This window comes from Solanum pennellii, chromosome 1 (assembly GCF_001406875.1).
Source record: "Solanum pennellii chromosome 1, SPENNV200".
NCBI classification, from domain to species: Eukaryota; Viridiplantae; Streptophyta; class Magnoliopsida; order Solanales; family Solanaceae; genus Solanum; species Solanum pennellii.
In genome coordinates this window covers 107,415,828-107,436,159 of record NC_028637.1, presented here as the reverse complement: position 1 = coordinate 107,436,159, position 20,332 = coordinate 107,415,828, and the positions used below count along the sequence as shown (strand labels likewise).

General features: G+C 31.8%; 3 protein-coding genes across 3 annotated transcripts; 2 read left to right on the top strand and 1 right to left on the bottom strand.

The window, feature by feature from the left end:
- The first annotated feature begins 2,726 nt into the window (after positions 1-2,726).
- Positions 2,727-5,067, top strand: LOC107028250. The gene is made up of 5 exons (XM_015229291.2): positions 2,727-3,163; positions 3,245-3,556; positions 4,388-4,483; positions 4,604-4,671; positions 4,786-5,067. Exons 1-5 carry the CDS (start codon positions 2,867-2,869, stop codon positions 4,898-4,900), a joined length of 888 nt encoding a protein of 295 aa, XP_015084777.1. The 5' UTR covers positions 2,727-2,866; the 3' UTR covers positions 4,901-5,067.
- A 1,523-nt stretch (positions 5,068-6,590) lies between these two features.
- Positions 6,591-9,375, top strand: LOC107014666 (universal stress protein PHOS34). Its single transcript, XM_015214687.2, has 5 exons — positions 6,591-6,976; positions 7,060-7,139; positions 8,623-8,741; positions 8,843-8,919; positions 9,025-9,375. Exons 1-5 carry the CDS (start codon positions 6,745-6,747, stop codon positions 9,048-9,050), a joined length of 534 nt encoding a protein of 177 aa, XP_015070173.1. The 5' UTR covers positions 6,591-6,744; the 3' UTR covers positions 9,051-9,375.
- Positions 9,376-11,940: 2,565 nt separating this feature from the next.
- On the bottom strand, positions 11,941-15,298 carry LOC107008015 (transcription factor bHLH63-like). The gene is made up of 7 exons (XM_015206902.2): positions 14,494-15,298; positions 13,885-14,130; positions 13,651-13,785; positions 13,480-13,551; positions 13,183-13,401; positions 12,986-13,088; positions 11,941-12,337 (listed from the first exon to the last, which is right to left on the bottom strand). Exons 1-7 carry the CDS (start codon positions 14,992-14,994, stop codon positions 12,297-12,299), a joined length of 1,317 nt encoding a protein of 438 aa, XP_015062388.1. The 5' UTR covers positions 14,995-15,298; the 3' UTR covers positions 11,941-12,296.
- Between the last annotated feature and the right edge of the window lie 5,034 nt (positions 15,299-20,332).

Genomic DNA, 20,332 nt, shown 5'->3' with positions numbered 1-20,332 from the left:
TAAAATAGGTTCAGGGGGTAATAAAACATTCGTATAGTATAAGTGTGTCTCTAAGATTTCAGACATAAATTGAAGAGAAAACTTGTGCATTTTCTCTTAAATAATTCTAATAATTTCAATATTTAAATAAGACAAAGGTAGATAAAATGAAAAAATCATGTCATTTGGAATATAATATTATAGCTAGCCAGCTCAACTTGATTGTTTATAAAATCTCAGATCATATATCATCTTAATTCCTTCACAGAAAAATTAGATCAATTTGTAATTATGGATCCAATTATTCATGTTATAATGAAAGCTTGTGGAATGACGGTGAAAAATAAAGATGACTTTTTGCACGTATAAAAATATCTTAGATATTTTCTAGAATTTGGTAGAATAAATATTTTTGATATTTATACTTAAAAAAAATCTAGATAATTAGATATTTAGGCTAAAGTATAGGATAATGTAGATTTTGATAGATATTTAGAAGATAAAGTCATCTAGATTTTTTTGTACATCTTTCTAGAATAATTTGTAGAAGCTTCCATATACTAGTATAAATAGAGGTGGTCATAGTCATTTGTAATCAATCAAAGCAACTCAAATCAAATAGTCTTCTTCTATATTAAAATTTCCTTATTCAAAATATTTCCTCTCCTTTTTAGCTTTCTCTTCTTTAGTTGAATCTTTCAATTTTAGTAACGATCTTAGGCTAGCAGAATGCTTTCCATCTTTTATTGTTTTTCTAGTTGATTCTCCATCATGACAGGTTCTGAAAATGTTCCTCCAACACAGGGAACTTATGTTAATGGTGATACGCACAGTACTCTCTATATACATCCTTCTGATAGTCCTAATATGGTACTGGTTCCAGTTCAATTCGATGGAACGTGATATAGATCCTGGAGAAGGGGAGTTATGCGAGCTTTGTCAGTGAAGAACAAGCTCGGATTCATCGATGGCAGCTGTGCTAATCCAGTTGCAAATTCAAGTCAGTCGCGTCAATGGCAGAGATGTGATGATATGCTAGCTTCCTGGATCTTAAATTCTCTCACTAAGGAAATTTCAGATAGTGTATAATATATTAATGATTCGGTGGAGCTTTGGAAAGAACTTAAAGATAGATATAATCAAAAGAATGGAGCAAAGTTATATCAAATTCAAAAAGAAATTAATGATCTCACACAAAAAAGTTTGCATATCACAGTCTATTACACTAGAATGAAAAAGCCTTTTCTCGACATCCAAATTAGTGGAAATAGAAGTAAGAACCACAATGCATTTTTGAGTTCCAACTGAATCTATTCATCCAAACAAAAAATTACCAAATAAACCTCCAGTTTTATTTGTTCATGGATTTGTTGCCAATGGAATTGTTACATGCCTTTTTCAAGTACTCTCCTTAAGTTCACATTTCGCTCCAGATTTTATAGAAATATATACATTTAATTGTATATTTTTTTGCTCATCAATAGTACATATACAATAGATTCATTTTTATTTATCAATTAATTAATTCAATAGGTTGATTTGTATATATCAATTACACTTTTTTTGCGGTGCACAATTTAATCTGTATATTTTAAAATGAATTCATTTTTTTTTATTATTGTATAATGTTATGAATTATTCAAATATACGAACATTATTTTAAAATTTTATACTAATATACACATTTAATTCTATTTTTTCCCATAAGTGGTACATATACAATAGATTCATTTGTATTTATCAATTAATTCAATAGATTCATTTGTTTATATAAATTAATTATTTTTGTATATATGATTTGTTGATATATTTGGTTTGTATAAGTTATAAAAAATTTCTAACAATACAACTCTGCCACACAATTACACCTATAATAATAAATCTAGTAATCACTTCATACAATATACATATTCACTATAAATTTTAGACAATTATACATATAAAAAAATTATACTTCTAAAAAATAAAAATGCGCTGTATACATTTTTAGTGATTGCAATATCATTAGATTTGGTATATACAAATATAAATACAAAGCATTTGATAATAAACAATTGTTAGTATTAAGGGAGTCATTTTTGGTATGAAACTCTAATGAGATAAAATTCCATCTCAACCGAAATTAGTGTCTAAATTCATTAAAAGTTTTGAAAAAAACGAATTGTATATAATATTATTCATGTGAAATATACAAACTAAAATATTCATAACTACTAAAATTTTAGTTATGAATTGTAATTAGATAAATCGTAACTAATTAAGTTTCCCATAATAGCAATTTATGAAAAATTCCCCCCAAATAAAGGGTAGTCAACTATCGTGAAAAAAAAAAGGAGTTTAGAATTAAATAATGGGATAATGCCCAAATACCCTCTCAACCTATGCCCGAAATTTCAGAGACACACTTATACTATCCTATTACTCCCTGAACTTATTTTATTAATAATTTTTTACCCCTTTTTAGCCTACGTGGCACTATCTTGTGGGACCAATGATGGTTGACTTTTTTTTCAAACTAGTGCCACGTAGGCTAAAAAGGGGTAGAAAATTACTTATAAAATAAGTTCAGGGGATAATAGGACTATAGTATAGTATAAGTGTATCTGTGAAATTTCGGACATAGGTTGAGGGGTACTTGTTCATTTTCCCTTAAATAATTAGTCTTTTAAATATTTGAATAGGAGTATAGGACAAGGCACATAAAAAGATTAGACCGTGTCAATTGGAATATAATATTATAGCTACCCAGCTCAACTTGCAAGTTATTATTAAATGTTGTCGTGTGGGTATTGTGCACGACTAATTGTTGGATTTATAAAATCTCAGATCAGATACCATATCATCTTAATTCATTCATCCACAGAGAAAATTAAGAGTTTGAAAAAAAATGGGAAATACATTTGTAATTTTGAAGCCAATGATTGATGGTCTAATGAAAGCTTTTGGAATGACATCCCAGTTAGTAGAAATAGAAGCAGGAACTACAATGCATTTTTGGGTTCCAAACAACAAATTATCAAATAAACCTCCAGTTTTATTTGTTCATGGATTTGTTGCCAATGGAATTATGACATGGCTTTTTCAAATACTCTCCTTAACTTCAGATTTCGCTGTCTACCTACCTGATTTACTTTTCTTCGGAGATTCCATCACTACTCGTTCTGAACGATCAACAACTATTCAGGTATCATATTAATCATCTCATCTAAGAATTTAAACTGCTTGTTAATATTTTTTAACTATGCGATGTATAATTAATAAATAGGCGGAATTTTTAGCAAAGGGAATGATGAAGCTGGGTGTGGAAAAGTTTTCTCTTGTTGGGCTAAGTTATGGAGGAATGGTTGGGTTCAAGTTGGCTCAAATGTATCCTCACATGGTTGAATCTATGGTTATGTCAAGCACAATTATAGAAATGACGGCATCAATTAGCAATGCATCTTTGAAAAATATTGGGTTCACTAATTGGCCTGATTTTCTTTTGCCTAAAACTGTCTCTGGAGTCAAAGTGCTTCTATCTATTGGTTCTCACAAATTGCCATGGCTGCCTCAATTTTTCTACAAGGATTTTCACGAGGTACCTAGTTAAATTTGTTTAACAGAAAATTGTCCTTGAACTATTTATTGTTATTATTATTACTCTAGTTAAATTTATTTAACGGAAAGGCCAAAATAGCCCTTAAACTATTTACTGTTATTATTACTATGTGCTAATCTACATGATTATGTTTGATGATCTAATGAAAACGTCTTATTATGATCCAAATAGCAACTGTATGTTTACGACTATTTTAAGTTAGCGTTTCAAATATTCTTGACAAATATTATTTGGGTGAAATTTCACCATGTATTTGAAAAATATATTTCGTTTTTTCAGAAAAATATGATTTTGTAAAATATTTCATTACTATTATGGAATTAACGTAAAAATTATGTAATACAATGTAAGCAACAACTATAGATGGTCTTTTTGTAAAAAATAAAAATTTAGGATAAAATTTTAATTTTTAAAATATCCCAAATTAAAATTTTTCTCAAATACAAGAAAAAACTAGTATTTGAAACTTTGAAATATTTGCTAAAGTATTTACCAAATAGTAACAAAATACATATATAAACACTATTTGCTAAATTCTTTTCTAAATATTATTTAAAAAATTTATAGCTAAATCATTCCGAGCGAAGAAGGAAATAGAAGCAGCCCCCACAAGTCAAAAGTGGATAAACAACTTTATTTTAATGATTAGACAGACATGGACCATTTTTTAGAGAAACATCAAAATGACAGAATTTGATTTTTTTTTTCTTTCTACTAAAGTCGGTTATAAAGTGTCAACTACGAATTCGCTGGAATTCAATTATTTTAGTTTAAATTTTATATTAATATTAATTCAATAACTTAAAACAGGCAATGTTTAGCAACAGAAAGGAAAAAGTGGAACTTCTTGAAGCCTTAGTAGTCAATGACAAAGACGCCACTATTAAGACCCCTAACTACTCTCAGGTTTGTCTAATCTTAATTTATTTATAACAATGAAAAATTTAAATAGTCACTGCACGACTAATTTAATACTGATCTGTTGATGAAATATTTATTAATATCTTTATTTATTATTTTACACAGAAAATTTATATTTTATGCGGAGACGATGATAAGATTTTTAATAAGACGTTTTCTGATGACATGAAAGAGTAAGTCCCTAGCAACTTTGGTTGAGCCTAGATTTGTTGAACAATTTTGGAATTTAAAACTAATATATTAAATTTTATCAATTATCTAATAAGAATGATTTAAAATGAGTGCAGGAAGTTGGGAAAAAATACGACAATTCAGTATATAAAGAATGCAGGACATCTGGTTCAATTGGAGCGACCATGCACTTATAATCATTATCTCAAAAAATTCCTTTCATCTTCGTGATGTGAACTCATGAACATGTGACAAAATCGTACAATAACAATTTAAGTTAATTATTTTGGTGATGTTAATCAGTATTATTACCTAGAAAATAATTGTTATTAGGTAATTGTTGGTGTCTTTAATTATTGCTTAAAGTAATATGCTGTTTTCTTATATCGATGTATTAACAGTAAATTTAATTTGATTGTACCAACTTCTAGATTGAGTTTTAATATAGGAAAAATCTTTTTAGCTAAAAAATTTATCTAGAATTTTACAATTTATATTTTACCTTGTTAAATATTTTTATCCTTTTAATTTTAATATCTTTTAACTAAAAAATATAAAAAAAATCAATTAACTTTTTTAATTTTTTGGCCAAGATTCTGGCCAAAATATAAGCCCATATTGTATTAGTGGTTCAAACAAATTACAGGGACAAAATACGAATTGACCGATATTTATTCATCATCATTTGTCAATTAGAGTAAAAATGATGAAAACTAACTCTAGAGGTTAATTAACTAGACCTGTGATTAATTCTAAATGATCAGAAAATTTGACTAGAATTTAATTAGAAATTTTTACAAAAATTTTAATATATTTTTTATTTTAAAATAAATTATTATTATTTTAAATTTAGAACTATTAAAATTAAAAGCTAAAATTGTTAAAAAGTAACATAAGTAAAATATAATTCTGATCAAATTTTCTAGAGGTAATTTCCCTAGATAGTCACCCATGTTTGGGAAATTATCTAGGAATATCACTTATGTTTGTTTTAGGACTACTTATCACCCAACTTTGCCTATTTTCCTCAAATATACTTGACACAAATAAATACATTATTTCTCTCCTACTAGGGTGCCATGTCACATTTTTTTATTTTTTTATTATTAAAAAATATATGCTTTAAACCTATTTAAACATTGGTTGCAATATGTTTTTCTAAAAAGATATTGTTTTCTATTAAAATTTATCTTTGTATATCTAAAAAACAAAACATTTTTAAAAAAACATAAATAGAAAACAATATTTTTTAAAAAAACATATTGCAACCTAATGTTTAAATAGGTTTAAAGTATTTTTTTTTATAATAAAAAATAAAAAATGTGACATGACAGCCTAGTAAAAAATGTGACATGACAGCCTAGTAGAAAAATAATAATGTATTTTTGTGTGTCACGTATATTTTGAGAAAAATAAACAAAGTTAGGTGATATTGTTTTCTATTAAAAAATTTATCTTTGTATATCTAAAAAACAAAACATTTTCAAAAAACATAAATAGAAAACAATATTTAAAAAAAAAAAACATAATGCAATCTAATGTTTAAATAGGTTTAAAGCATTTATTTTAATAATAAAAAAATAAAAAAATGTGACATGACACCCTAGTAGGAAAAAAATAATATATTTTTTTGAGTCAAGTATATTTTAAAAAATAAAAAATAAAATTAGATAATATTATAATCTTAAAATAAGCATAAATAATATTCTTATATGATGTATCAAATACAAATGATTATCTAGAAAAATTACTCAATTTTCTAAGCAAAAGGATTTATCTATATTTTACATTACCATAATTTTTCATACAAGTAATGACTAGAAAGGCTAAAAGTGAGGAAAACGTGTCAAAGTTAAAATGCCTTCCGCGAATGGCAAATCAGAATGGCGCAAGTTTATTCGTTGAATTTCAAATAAGGTGGCTGGTGTCCGTGTCTCTCATACTTTTAAACGTGATCGCTTTATCCTACTATTTATATGTAATTCGTATACGAATTGGGAAATACTCGGATTATCCAAAACGCAAATCTCACACAATTTTGCAAAATCCAAAATAAATTAACCAAAAAGAAGGCAATGGAAACGGTTATGGAAGACGAAGAGTACAATTGGAGCGAAGTGAAGCTTCATTCTCTCATACCCATAGTGCCGGAGCCGGAGCTCGATAGGGAAACCGGCGAACGGCGTCGCGGCCGTGATATAGTGATCGCTATAGATCACGGTCCTAATAGCAAACACGCTTTTGATTGGGCCGTTACTCACCTTTGCCGTCTCGCCGATACGCTTCATCTCGTTCACGCCGTCTCCAGTAAGTTTGCATCTCCGTTTTAATCAATTGATCTTAATAATAATTGTTAATATACAACTCTATTTGTTGCTAATTTTGTTCAGGTCTGAAAAATGAGATAGTTTATGAGGCTACGCAAGGACTCATAGAGAAGCTTGCTGTTGAGGCTTTTTCGGTTGCTATGGTTAGTCTCTCTTTGGTTTTACAGTAAGTAATTATGTACTGTGTATTAACTATTAGGTATTTGGATAATCTATTAAAATCTGCATTTACTCTGTATAATTAAAACATTAGTTGGATTCTCCAATTGGATTGATAAATGTTTCCGATTGTACCTTGGCCATTATATAGTAATGTATTAATTATCATATATGATAAAAATTATTAGCATAATGCAATTAACAAAAGTAATTACCCGCGACCATTCTCACAACTACATTCCTCAATCTGATTAATGTAATCACTAAAATCGATCTACTTCTCTCATAACTGTGTTGTAATATCTAAGGCATCGTTACATACCGCCAAAACATTTTCTGGAAAAAATGAACCATCTCACGTTTGAATTTTGAATATCAAAGGTTCTCAAAAGATTAAAGAGACACCATTTTCCCTCGCAACATGGAAGGTACATGCTGCAAAATTCTTGAAGATGAATATTTAAGGACTTCCCGTAATTAACATAAGAAACAATTGTTCCTTTGAATATTTAAGGACATTCAGTTATTTGAATAAGGAATAATTCATGTTAGGAAATATATATATAACTGTTAATCAGAAGCGAACTTTAACATGTTTCATTACGAATTGATTTACTGGTCTTCATCTGAATGGGTTTTCATCATGATCATTGCTTCTCAAGTTTTACCTGCTCATATATAGCTTTACTCTGCTGGAAAATACCATGCTTCAAATGGTTTGATGGATTTATTTAACATGCATGTAAGTTTTCATAACCATATACCATGAAATAGGCTGCGTGTGAGAGTTGATTCTAGTCAGGTGCCCAACCTGTTACCCATTGTTTTTTAGCCTATAGTTTCTATTTTTATAAGTCTAGAATTTGATTAGCAGTCATACGACATCATGTTCCAAAGGCTTATGTCCCTGACTGAGACGGACCCTGAGGGCTTGAGGAATGTCAGAAAATAATCTAGTTGTTGCTTGAATGATACATGTGTCTTGAATTTTCTAATTATTTTTCTTAGTTATTTCACACACGATATGCTATTTCTTGCAAGTTTTTATTTGTTATGCAACAGTATCTTCATGAGTTTTCTCCATTTTGTTTGTTTATAGTTTTGTTGACAATTGACATATGTGCAAGTTTAGTTCTGCTAGCACATTAGAAAAATTCTCATGGCATATGTAACATATGCATATCCAGTTCTACTGGAGAGATATTTTTCTTGCTGATCTTCCACTTGATATATATTTTTTCATTTTAAAGCCTTAAGCCGTGTAACAAGAAGACCTTTTTCATCACAAAAGAATGTACTATAAACCCCGAGAAAGTTTGTAATTGTTGGTTTTATTGAATTTGAACTTGGTTTAATTGAGCTTGACCACATGTAAACCAATAATCTCTATAGTTCTGGTTTCATAGGTATAATTTCTAGAAGTTGATAACACAGTAAACTCAGTTCTTTGTATTCATGTTGAAATAGGTGAAGACAGTGGCTAGGATTGTGGAAGGAGATGCTGGAAAGGTAATTTGCAAGGAAGCAGAAAGGTTGAAGCCTTCAGCTGTGGTTATGGGAACCAGGGGACGTGGCATAATTCAAAGGTGTCTCTCTCTCTCTCTCACCCCCCCCCTCCCTGTGTATGCATTGGTTACTAATTGGTTGTTAAGTCGATTACTGATTTTCCTGGTTAATTTCCCATTAGTGTACTGCAAGGAAGTGTCGCTGAGTATTGCTTACACAACTGTAAGATAGCACCGGTCATCATAGTTCCTGGAAAAGGTATAATGTTTACACAATTCTGTCCTTTAGTATTGGTTTGTATTTTCTTTTTCTAATATGAAGCGTACCAAAAATCTAAACTAGTCCAAATTATTGCCAAAACAGAAGCTGGGGAAGTCTCTGTGATTTAATCGAGCTTTCAAAATTTGAGGAACTTACTCTGAATTGATGTCCATCCAAGTAATGCTGATTGGTATGATATAGTGGCAGCAGCTGTATTACTAGTGGCAGGTTCTTCCTTTATAATGTCCGTGCTTATATAAAAAGCTTATGCTATCATTGATGTAAAGTATTTTTATCTGGTTTTAAATTGTGCTTATTTTATGTCTTCAGTATTTAAGTTTGTTTACAATACCAATTTATATTGTGAAAAGTTGCTGATAGCAGTGAAAAAACTCATCTATATACACTGGATAATGTTCCTAAGAGATTGATGACTTACCATTTGTGCTGGAATACTTTAACAATTTCTGTAATGTTGACGTAAGACATCACATATAGACCCAAGAATCATATAAGCAGGAAAAGCAAAATTCAAGATCTGTTTCCTTAGCTCCATTAGAAGGATTCTGAACTAAATATACTAATTTAGATATCCCGCTTGTTCTTATTCAACTTAATCATTGTACTCCACCTCTATTCTACGGGCATTTTTACAGTCTTAAAAATGACAATAAACAGCCAAATCAGCCATTCCAGACCTGCCGTGCCTGTGTTATTTCAAAACTCCACCAAATTTCATGTCTAGTTCAGTCACTTTTCCCCTGCTCATACTATGAATAGCACCCTTAACCTCCTCAATTTTAATACTTCTACAGTATCCAATATTTCGATGTCTCTCGAAGTGCTCCTAATTACCAAGCTCAATGTTCCTGTCCTCTTCTTCACTCAAGAGTTTATGTAAGTATGTCTGTCATCTCCGTCTAATGAGTGCCTCGTATGTCCATAGATTCTAGAGGGATTCTTTAAGAAGTTGAGAACTGGGGAAAGGGCATAAACATCAATGTTATGTAAAATTGTTGGTTCAGTGTGCTGTACTATACATCAGAAATTATGAGAACCATCTTAGATTTCTAGGAAACAATGATTCTACTCCAAATATAGCGGATTCTATAACAGCATTCTGCCTTTTCAAAGACAGAGCACTCGTGGCACACACTTGGCCCTTTGTGAAGATTTAAATTGATACTACCTCGGAAGAACCACAAACCAAAAGCTACCTATTGAGATGGGATAGCCCAAGGCTATATAAAGCCCACATTAGCACATTGCAATACGGGTCGGGACTCAAGTCCCATTTCTTACAATGGACCATAATAAACTACAACGTTCTGCATCCGTCGTCCTCGACGGTTCTACACTTTCCCTCTACCACAAGTAAATAGCTCTTTCCAAGGTAGCCATTTTTTAGTCAGGTGTCTAAGAATCTGCCATGAGCTGTGCGCTAGATGTTTCTAGCCCCGAGTGGGCATTGCAATACTGATGTCAACATCCATGGCACGGTGGGTGGTAACTAGCTCCTGATAATGTCGAGACAATCCGGGAGAACCACACCCTAAAAGCTAGTTATTAAGGTGGTAGAGCGCAAGGCTGTATAACTACCACATCAACATATCGTAGCCTTAGTGGGTCCTGAAAGATAACAAGTAACACCATCTTTCAGCATCTATTCCGGCAAGAAGAATCCAGTAGATTTTGTCTGCAGAAGAAGCCAGGTCCCCCTTGTTCACTGAAAGTTAAGGTAAGCAGTTGTTTTAGAACAAAGAAATAATGGCGAAAGGCACAAGATGACATACACTAGGCCCAATGGTGTGCTGCCTGGTCTCGGATGAATGCCTCTGATTTGCTCTGAACCATCAAAAATAAAAAGATACCCTCCTGAACATAATGGAGACTATATTCCATTATGCTGAATGAGAGATTAAAAACAACAAGAAGGTCTTGCAACCCCTCTCCCTTCAACCAAAAAAAGAAGGAAGATGCGAGCACAAAAAAAGAATATAGAGAAAAAGAAACTCCCTCACTGGTGGAGTGGAGTAATGAGTTAGATTACATGGCAAGCAGTCACTACTTCTAGTTTTCTTAATGATAATCTACCGGAATCCATTCTTTTTGTATTCAAAGCCACCAATATGGCATCTCCATGTATGTTGTCAGTGGAACTTGGATATGATTTTGAATATCTTTTAATCCCTGGTATAAACCACATAAACTTCTTATTTCTTTGTCCAACCGATTAAAACAATATTTGACAGACTGATGTGAAATATAATGATGCTCTAATTACAAAGTGTATTTTAATTCTGCGATATTAGTATGAGCTTCCATATGATCAGCGACTCATTTTCTATTTCTTTTGTAATAGAGAAGGAATCAATCCTATTAACTAGTGGTTTAGATGTCTCAATATCACCAATTATTTTGAAAGAGAAAAAAAAAGCCTTTTTTCTCTAGGTCTTTATCGACATGTCTTATTCTATCCAAAAAGCAACTAGGGTAGCCACTACGGTATTTTTTTGGCTTCCTTTCAGTATAGTCATGGAGATGGAGTGCTCAATATTTCCATTCAGGTAATAGTCAAAAGATTAACAGCTTGTGCCACTTGATGAGTATGACCCTTAATAATCAATGTTTGCAATTTTTATGCTTAAGTGGAAAATAATATAATCATAAGCAGTTTTTATTGATTACAAACGTAAATTACAATACTACTGTAACAACAACTACTTCTTAGTGTCAAATAAGATGGGGTCTAGTTGGTTATATGAACACTGACCAATTAGGTATCATAAATGACAGTAAATAGATAAATATAGATGTCTTACGAAGTACTTCTCATTTTATTTAGAGTAATAGAAAAAGTAATTAAGCTAATGGTCTGGTTGGAAGATTTCAGCTGATTTATGTTGCAACATTGTGATAATTTCATGTCCAAACAAATTACTTCTGAGATTCAAATTTAGCGCTCGACACTTTTCCTCCGGGATTTCTTGGTTTTGAAAAAAGGAACAAATTTTGCACTTCTGTTCTGATGCAGTTTCTTTCATTTACATCTCCAGGAATTGATTTTGTGTGCCTCTCTATATAATATATATAGATGGAAATTAGATTTATGTATATACAATTTTCCAAAATTTTAAACTTCTTTTCTAGCTTCTTTATTCTAGTGGCATGATTGGCTGCAATTGTGTTTTGATTAACTGTTATAGAGAAGATATGATTTCCAATGAACAGTGTCATAGTATTGCTTTGATACTCTTGAACTGCAACATTTACTTACATAATATACTATGTTATGTACTTGGAAAAAAAGAATCAGGATCCATGACATCTGAGGTGAAGTCATTCAAGGATCTTGAATGTCTAGAATTATAAGGTCACATTTCCATCTTCAGGTCATGTCCAGCTTCAGCAAAACCTGCACAGTGGTCATTTTTAAACTTCAATACTTGAACAAAAGCCTAACTGCGATTATTCTGGTGTTGGTGTTAACTTTAAGATTGATAAGGGCCATAGGTCCCTTTAAGAATGGACAAAATTCAGTATAGGCAGAAAGAACACTTAGTGATTTCTTTCAATATGCGTACGACTTGTTGGTTAGTAATTACCCGATATGTGGGTGATAGTAATTGGTGGATACTCATGGAATAGTTGAAGAGCACGCTAATTGCCCAGATACAACTGTTATAAAAAAAAAAAGGAAAAATAGGGCCCTCCAAAGACTCGAAATCTTAATAATGTAGTTGAATAATAGCTGATCATTTTTGTTGGATGGTTAGTACCTGCCTATCAATCAACTACTTGGGGGAATTTTTCGATGTGCAAAAGTAACACAGTTTTGATCATTTAAGGTGGAAGACAGAAATAAAGGGAAGATACCTAATCAGCATCCTTTTTCAACAGGAGTATAAATGAAAGAGGACCCAACTATTCTCGAAGCAATATGATAGGTTCTGGGTCTCTAACATGGAAAGTAACACCCACCTTAATTGATTTTTTATCTTCTTATTGGTGAAGCATCATAGACAGGATAGAAATATTGACTAGACATGTCACTTGTGCATACCTGTACACGGATGGGGAAGAAACTGTGCTGATCTTCCTTGTTGAAGCTCCATTGCATACATGTTATCTAAATCAGTGTTCCAAGTTTGAAAGCTCTGAACTTGCTGTATGTTGAATGAAACTTTTCTTTAGCAAATTGAAAGAGAAAAAAAAAAGGAAATTAACTGTTTATTGACTAAGATTGGTTCAATTGATTACATTGATACTGGATGAGTCGAGAAACATTTCAGGAATTGGTACAGGAGCGCTAGTGGTTCTACGTAGTGCCATTTCGTTTAGATTTAGAATACCCATTTCTAATCCAGAACTTGACATTATTTGCTGCAATGAATTGAACTGGCGTTGGGCCATACTAAGCATTTCAGATGATGTTCCAGCTCCCACTGCGGAAAAAGTAGATGTGCTAGTTGCAAATATCTGGAGAAGTAAATGTGAAGTAAGAACATAATTTTATTCTGAAGAACGAAATAATTTCTTGATATGATGTTCCCTTACATCTTTGTTGAAGAAATTGTCTGCATCGATATCAAGCCTTGGATTAACAGCAGCTAGTTTCATGGATAGGAACTGTCATGATAATGAATTGTCAAATATAGAATCTCAATCACAGTTTTTCTAGCAACAACTCAAGTACCTAAAGGACTATTGATTTTTGATCTTTTTTACCTCTACTTGTCTTTGGAGAGATTGGACGTAGTTGATTATTTCATCTAGCATTCCTGCTTTCCCTGTTATCTTGTTACAACCTGGTACTAAATCTTGCAGGAATCTCATTCTCTCACTGATCTTTTCCCTTCTTACCTGCCAAAAATATGAATTAACTTGCTGGTTAAGTTGTTTGTTAGAGTAAAATATTACTGATGATTAGTGAAGAACACTTTAACCAAGTTTGCAACTCACTCTTTCAGCCAAACTGTGACTATCAGTGGCTTGACCTCGACGTGCTCTGACATGTATATAGTCTAGCTTTTTATCATCGGTAATTTTGGACTTCTCCTTTGAAGTATCAGAATTTTCCTTACTGTTGCTACTGTTAGTCGCACTCCATTTGTTGCTTTTTTTCTCTGTTGTTACCTTGGAAGAATCATCCTCCTCTTCGATGCATTCTTTGAATTTCTTGTCTTTGGTTCCCTCTTCTGCAACCTCCTGAAAAATGTTCACCAATTATAGCTTACAGGACTGCTGAATTGTGTGAACAACTGGTACAAACGATAAATCTAATTGCATATTTTTAATTACATAATTATATTATATATCAAGACGTGAGATGTGGATCTAATTCTTTATATGAAAGTAGTTTTTAATCTTTTTGGGTGGCTTGTGAGAGTTGAACTCTAAACCTTTGACTATTCCAATTTCTTGTTGAGGTGTGTGACTATCTATCTATCTAGACACTCTTAGAATAAGCACGCGTTTAATTACTTAACTATTTATGCCTCAACCACACCGAAATGCAGGGCTTACACATAGGCAGGATAGAGAAACAGTTTGAGTTGGAGTTGAACATACCTTGAGATGTTGATTCTTATCTGCTTTCCTTTTCTTGAAGCTCTCTCTGCCTCTGTTAGAACTCAGCATAGTCTCTTTGGGTTTAACAACATTGTCCGCCATGGTAGGCGGGCAACTTGTAGTTCTTGAAATAGCATAGTTCATTTCAGATGGGTGTGACATTCCTCCGTGTCCAACTCCAACTGGAACATAATCAAAACCATTAGTACCAGTGGTCCCAAAATCTCCCCAACTGTTCTCCATACAGGGGTCTGGCTTAATTGCCCGAGTCACAAGCTCATTAAGACTCTGATCGTTTACATTGATCAGACCATGAAATTGTTGAGCTTCAGCCGTTTGATGAAAAGAATTCATGAGTTGATCATTTTGTCCATTAAAATAACTCATCTCTTGTTGCTGCACCTGCCATTTCATTCTATCTCGTTGTCGTTCAAGCACGCTCAGTTCTGAGCTTCCATTGCTAGTGATGTTATGTAGCATTTCTGGTAATGCAATATTCATCAATATAGAGATCCTTTTTTCAGAAAGAGTTTAAGAGAAGAAAAAGCTGCTACTGTGCGGAAAGTAACAAAGGCGATTCAAAATTGTACTAGAAAAAAAAATATTAGGTAGCTTCCTAACGCGTTCCTTATTTGTTACGTCCTCTTGAACCAACTCCCTCTTTATTTCGCTTCAAGTACTATGAATACAACTTCAGAATAGAAGAAATTCTGTTGTTCTATCTTCCTTTTTCTGTTATTGTGTGTGAGAGAAAGAATAGAGTATAATGCGTGAAGCTTAGAGGTATTAGGAAAGTGGGGTTTAAATAAGTATGACAAAAGGAGAGATGGGGAGATGCCAAATTGTATTTACTTTTTTTATTTAACTGAATATATAACGTCATATATTAATGTACATGACAGAAACTGCGTTGCTGATACCTAAATATTTAGAGGAAAATTACATATTTTAATTTAGTTCGACTTTTAAGTGGGGCAGGGGTCATGGACCGTAACTATACCATACCAAAGTGGACCCAGGTAGACATGACTAACCACGTGAGACTGTCCCGCGAGAAGGTAAAGTTTGAGAGAGCTTTTTTTGGGCCTGAAATGAGAAGTGAGAATAGTATACAATTGGGTCTCCCACTGATACGTGTAAATCAATGGGCCCATCAAAAGGTGACATGTCAGAAGGATGAGGTGGACACCAGCCTAAAAAACGGGATAACGGGGTTTTAAGAATTCCGTGCCATTGGTGTTTGGTACCTCAAAGTTTGAGAAACACCTCTCTCTTGCTACTCTATCAAGATCGTCCAAACGATTGTTTATTATGGGAGCGTGAAGATGACGCGCACTGACCATATTATGGGCTATATTAAATACCGTAACAGCAGAATCTCAGATATTAGGGGTTTGTCCGTTGCCAAAAATAGAATTTCTCTATTTTTAATTTATTACTCCCTTCATTCACTGTTATCTGTTAGGTATATTAAAAATAGTTTACTAACTATTTTAATAATGATTAGTAGTAGGTTATATTAGTCATAAAGATTTCTTAAATATTGTGCATGATCTTATCTTGACAAACAATAGTGATTCGAAAAAAGTAATTTTTAAAGGAAAAAAAGTTAAACAAATTTTGAAATAGAATTTTAAGCAAGCAACACTAGAAGGTAAAATTAAAAATCTTTGATGCAACGTTCGTTTTCCTTCTTGCGAACCTAGATGTGTGTAGCTTGTTCCTCTTCCACCTCTTTTTGGATAAAGCACACATAAAAAAGAGTAGGGTCATCAAAAGTTTGATTTGTAATAAGGGTGAAAACTTTAATTAGATATTTTTATTATAATTTGGATTGCAACTTCTTAGTCATCGAACAATTTAGACTGATTTGAAGGTGAGTTATGAAATAGCAGATTGGTAGCTGATTTGAAAGTGAGTTATGCTAATACTAAATTCTATGTAAATAATATCATGTTTGGTACTTGATAAGAAAGTAAGTTATGTATCATTAAGAAGTTGTTTGATCTGCAATTTAAAAATTGCATAACTACTACAAGTTAATGAAGAAATCTATTTATGCATAACAACTAACACATTTATATAACTAAACACGGCATAGATAATTTATAAATTCTAAAGAAAATATTCTTGTATTTAAGCTTGTGAGAGCCTTACTTAATCCACAGTCCACAAGATATGATGATATGTGTGATTACCATTATGTTAAAACTCCAATTAGGTATTCCAACTTGATTGGTAACAGAAAAAGGGATAATTAGATAGTCACGGGTGATTCATTAGTAATAATTGAGTATTCTGTAGGTCATTTAAAATTAATCAAACACAAAAGTTTCCAAAAAGGTAGTTAGATGACATTTTAATAGATAACATAATATAAGAATTAATCTGGATAGTGTGATGGAGGACCACTAAAAAAGATTTTTTTTTTTTTGGGGTGGGGTGGGGTGGGTGTGAGCTTGGGGGTGTGGTCTGGACAGATTTTCTATTGCTATCACTATCAAGAGACAACATAATCGAAGAAAGATTTTGTTTCATTTTCATTTAGCTTTCTATGAATTTTGTGACCACTGACTCTTTTCCCTTTAATTAATATCCTAATTTTGCTTTCACAAGCAATAATTGTATCTTGTTTTTTAAGTAATTATTTCATCTGAGGTTTATTTGATCAAATATTTTCTGTTAGCGTTTAGTACTATTAACTACCAAGCAGTTGGGTCAACTATGGCTGCAAATGTTAAATCATGTTAGCTAGCTAGCAATGCGTTTATTTCAGCAAAAGAGACTACTTAATAACCTCTACTTGCTGTTGATATCACAAATCACTATATGTGTGGACATCAAGTGGTATATTGCCTTAAAAATAAGTTTCTGTTTAAGATATACTACTTAATTAGCATATTTTTAGGAAAAATGACAAAAATTCACCTTTAAGTTCTCTTATTATCATCATTCCCTCTTTGTTTTATAAATCTCCAAAATTTCTCATTTTTTATTGATGTATCTCGCACATCAGATTAGTGTATCATGTATAAAATGTACATCAGATTAATGTATCATATATAAAATGTAATCTATCTTAACGATTAATGTATCTCGCATATCAGAGTAATGTATTCGCGCTTATATTATTGAATCAGTTTGAGGGATTTCTGTAATTCTAAACTTATAAGGGACAAATGGTAATTTACGTTAAAAGTATGTGATTTCTATTCTTTGTCCGATTTTTTATTAGCTAATATTTACTAGCTTCATATTTATAATTTAGAAAGCACTCTAAACTTCTCTCAGTTCATCAAACGAGCTAGCGGACACCCTATTAATCCTAAGAACTTGTCAGTTTATATTTTGTCTAAGACGTATGGATCAGACACACCACACCAGTGTGAGTCTATTTTAATAAGTTAGGGAAGTTGATAAAGGATGAAGAATTCACTATTAGAAGAAAAAAGGGAATTAGCGACGGATTAACTAGAGATTATTAACTAATTTTTATATGTTTCTAGTATTGGTCAATTTCTTATGAGAAACTGACAGAAAGAGAAAGGAAAGAAAAAGGAATAATTTTAATAAGTTAGAAAAATTATCTTGGAAATCATAATAAGATTGGTCTCTTGTCAAAATTATTGTGTGACTAAAACGCTACGTACATGTGATTTTGTTGTTAACCATCTATGGACCATGTATCAACTTAATATAAACAGCAAGCATATGATTAAAAACTTGATAAATCACCAAGTTTGCAGACTTAAAATTAAAGTTATTGATCCTTATCTTTAATAGTAAAAAGCAAATCATTTAGAAAGGTGCATGGAGGATATAGTGGTACCCCCATGTATATATTGGTTGAATTAATATTAGTCCAGAGAGGATGAAGGCTACTACCATTATCCTCAAATGGCCACTACTGGGCCACATTTCTATTCTAAAAGCCACAATTTTACTCTAACAGAGTGTGATAGAATAGTTAGAATTCATCGATTCTTAATCAGATGTCTTTTTATTAAGCTTTTTAAGTTATAAAAATGACATCTTCTCTTTCATTTTTATTGTATTTTATGTAGCACAAATTCAAAATAATCGATCGTTTCAGTGATTTTGATTATTAGTTTTTTTCTCTCTCACACATAGAGCTTACACCAAAACCAATAAGAGGAATGGGGCCATTTTGTGTGTCTTCCTCAATCTCTATTCTTCTATCGTTTTCTATTGTGGGCTAAATTAACGGAAAACTACCGCCTTGTACCACTAGCACATATATCCCCAACCTATATACCAATTTATTTAATTATTACTACTTGTTATTCTATATTATTAATTCTTCCACCCCACCCCCCACAACCCACACCCTGCCCCCTTTGTATTCTTGAATATATTTTAAATATATTGATAACAAAGACCACATACAATGTACCACCACACAGTAATGATTTTGTTTTCATGCACCATTTGTCCATGTGAAAACATGGGTAAGATATGTTATTGGAAACACATAAAAAAAATATGAAAAGAAAGAAAAGCTAAAGCTTTAAACGAAGTAAAAGAAAAAACACAATCTATCATTAGCTACCAAAAGAAACGAAGTAGATAAAAGAGGTTGTCATCATATCAACAAAGAAATAAGATAATACGAAACGTTGGCAGAAGCAAAGCTAGAATTCTAGTTCACATTTGATAGCCTTATATAATCGTTTCAATCAAAACTACGTACATATTTGTTTTAGGAATCTATTGAACATATACAAATAATTCATACGGAACTAAGTAAGCTAAAGATAATTTGAGATTCATAAACATAAAATTTTTAGAATGTTTCTGTATACATTATAAAATAGTATAATGAAAATGAAATTGAGCTCTCGAGGTTTTGAAGGGGCCAGTGAAGTCAATTATAAGGGCTAGCTGACAGCTCCAGACTTCTATGTGCATGACATATAATTTCTATTTTTCATTCATATATTTATATAGAAAAGCAGCACACAAAAGTGAATTAAATAATTGATAGTATATAAATTAGCTAGGTGTATTTATGAAACCTCTTATCTTATCATATCTTGCATTCGATTGGGGATGAAATGATGAAGGAAATGGGTATAACGTATGGTAACATAATAATGGGCTAACCAGATATGAGATATGGGTATTCTGAAATATTGCAGCAGATCCGAGGTTTCCTAGGAAACCATATAACTAATTAAGAGTCTAGAGATTACTATCAAGGATGTGGTGCAAATGAGCCTTTTCCGTTTCTTAATAAGATGTTTGGGATTCGAGTTTTGGATATAGAAAATTTTTTAATAGAGATCATTTAGCTCCGAGTGGGCTCCTATATGGCACAAATTCAAAATAATTGAACTTCAATATAAGTACTGAACACCTAGTGCAAAATATAAATTTAGAACTAATTGAAGAATCATATTTACCCCTAAATAATTTTTAAAAAAAATTAAAAGTAAAAAATATAAATTTAGAACTAATTTTTTAATTTCCGTTAAATGAAGGGTATATCTGAGCTCATTTTGTAACGGCAGGAGTATATGTGAGTCGTTTGTATAACGGCAAAGGCATATATGACACTACAACAAAAACAACTTTTAGCAGCATTAAATATTAACACTAATAATGAGTGCTAAAGTCTTTACTGACATTAATTAAGTGTCATTAGAACCTATATCGCTAAAGGCTTTAGGGACATATACAAAGAGTGACAATTGCCACTAAAAATACATATTTAACGACAATTAAGAATTAAATTTCGCTAATGATCATTTTTGTCGTAGTGTGAACCACTTTCTAACGAGGGGTATATCAGCTCCAAATGACAAAGTTGAGGAGTATT

Excerpts from the sequence above, each read along its gene's own strand:
- LOC107028250 (XM_015229291.2), top strand. The coding sequence starts at position 2,867 with ATGGGAAATACATTTGTAATTTTGAAGCCAATGATTGATGGTCTAATG. Across the intron at positions 3,557-4,387 it reads TCTACAAGGATTTTCACGAG|GCAATGTTTAGCAACAGAAA; the intron begins GTACCTAGTTAA and ends AACTTAAAACAG. Across the intron at positions 4,484-4,603 it reads AGACCCCTAACTACTCTCAG|AAAATTTATATTTTATGCGG; the intron begins GTTTGTCTAATC and ends TATTTTACACAG.
- LOC107014666 (XM_015214687.2), top strand. The coding sequence starts at position 6,745 with ATGGAAACGGTTATGGAAGACGAAGAGTACAATTGGAGCGAAGTGAAG. Across the intron at positions 7,140-8,622 it reads AGGCTTTTTCGGTTGCTATG|GTGAAGACAGTGGCTAGGAT; the intron begins GTTAGTCTCTCT and ends ATGTTGAAATAG. Across the intron at positions 8,742-8,842 it reads GGACGTGGCATAATTCAAAG|TGTACTGCAAGGAAGTGTCG; the intron begins GTGTCTCTCTCT and ends ATTTCCCATTAG.
- LOC107008015 (XM_015206902.2), bottom strand. The coding sequence starts at position 14,994 with ATGAATATTGCATTACCAGAAATGCTACATAACATCACTAGCAATGGA. Across the intron at positions 14,131-14,493 it reads ATAAGAATCAACATCTCAAG|GAGGTTGCAGAAGAGGGAAC; the intron begins GTATGTTCAACT and ends AACATTTTTCAG. Across the intron at positions 13,552-13,650 it reads CTCTCCAAAGACAAGTAGAG|TTCCTATCCATGAAACTAGC; the intron begins GTAAAAAAGATC and ends TTATCATGACAG.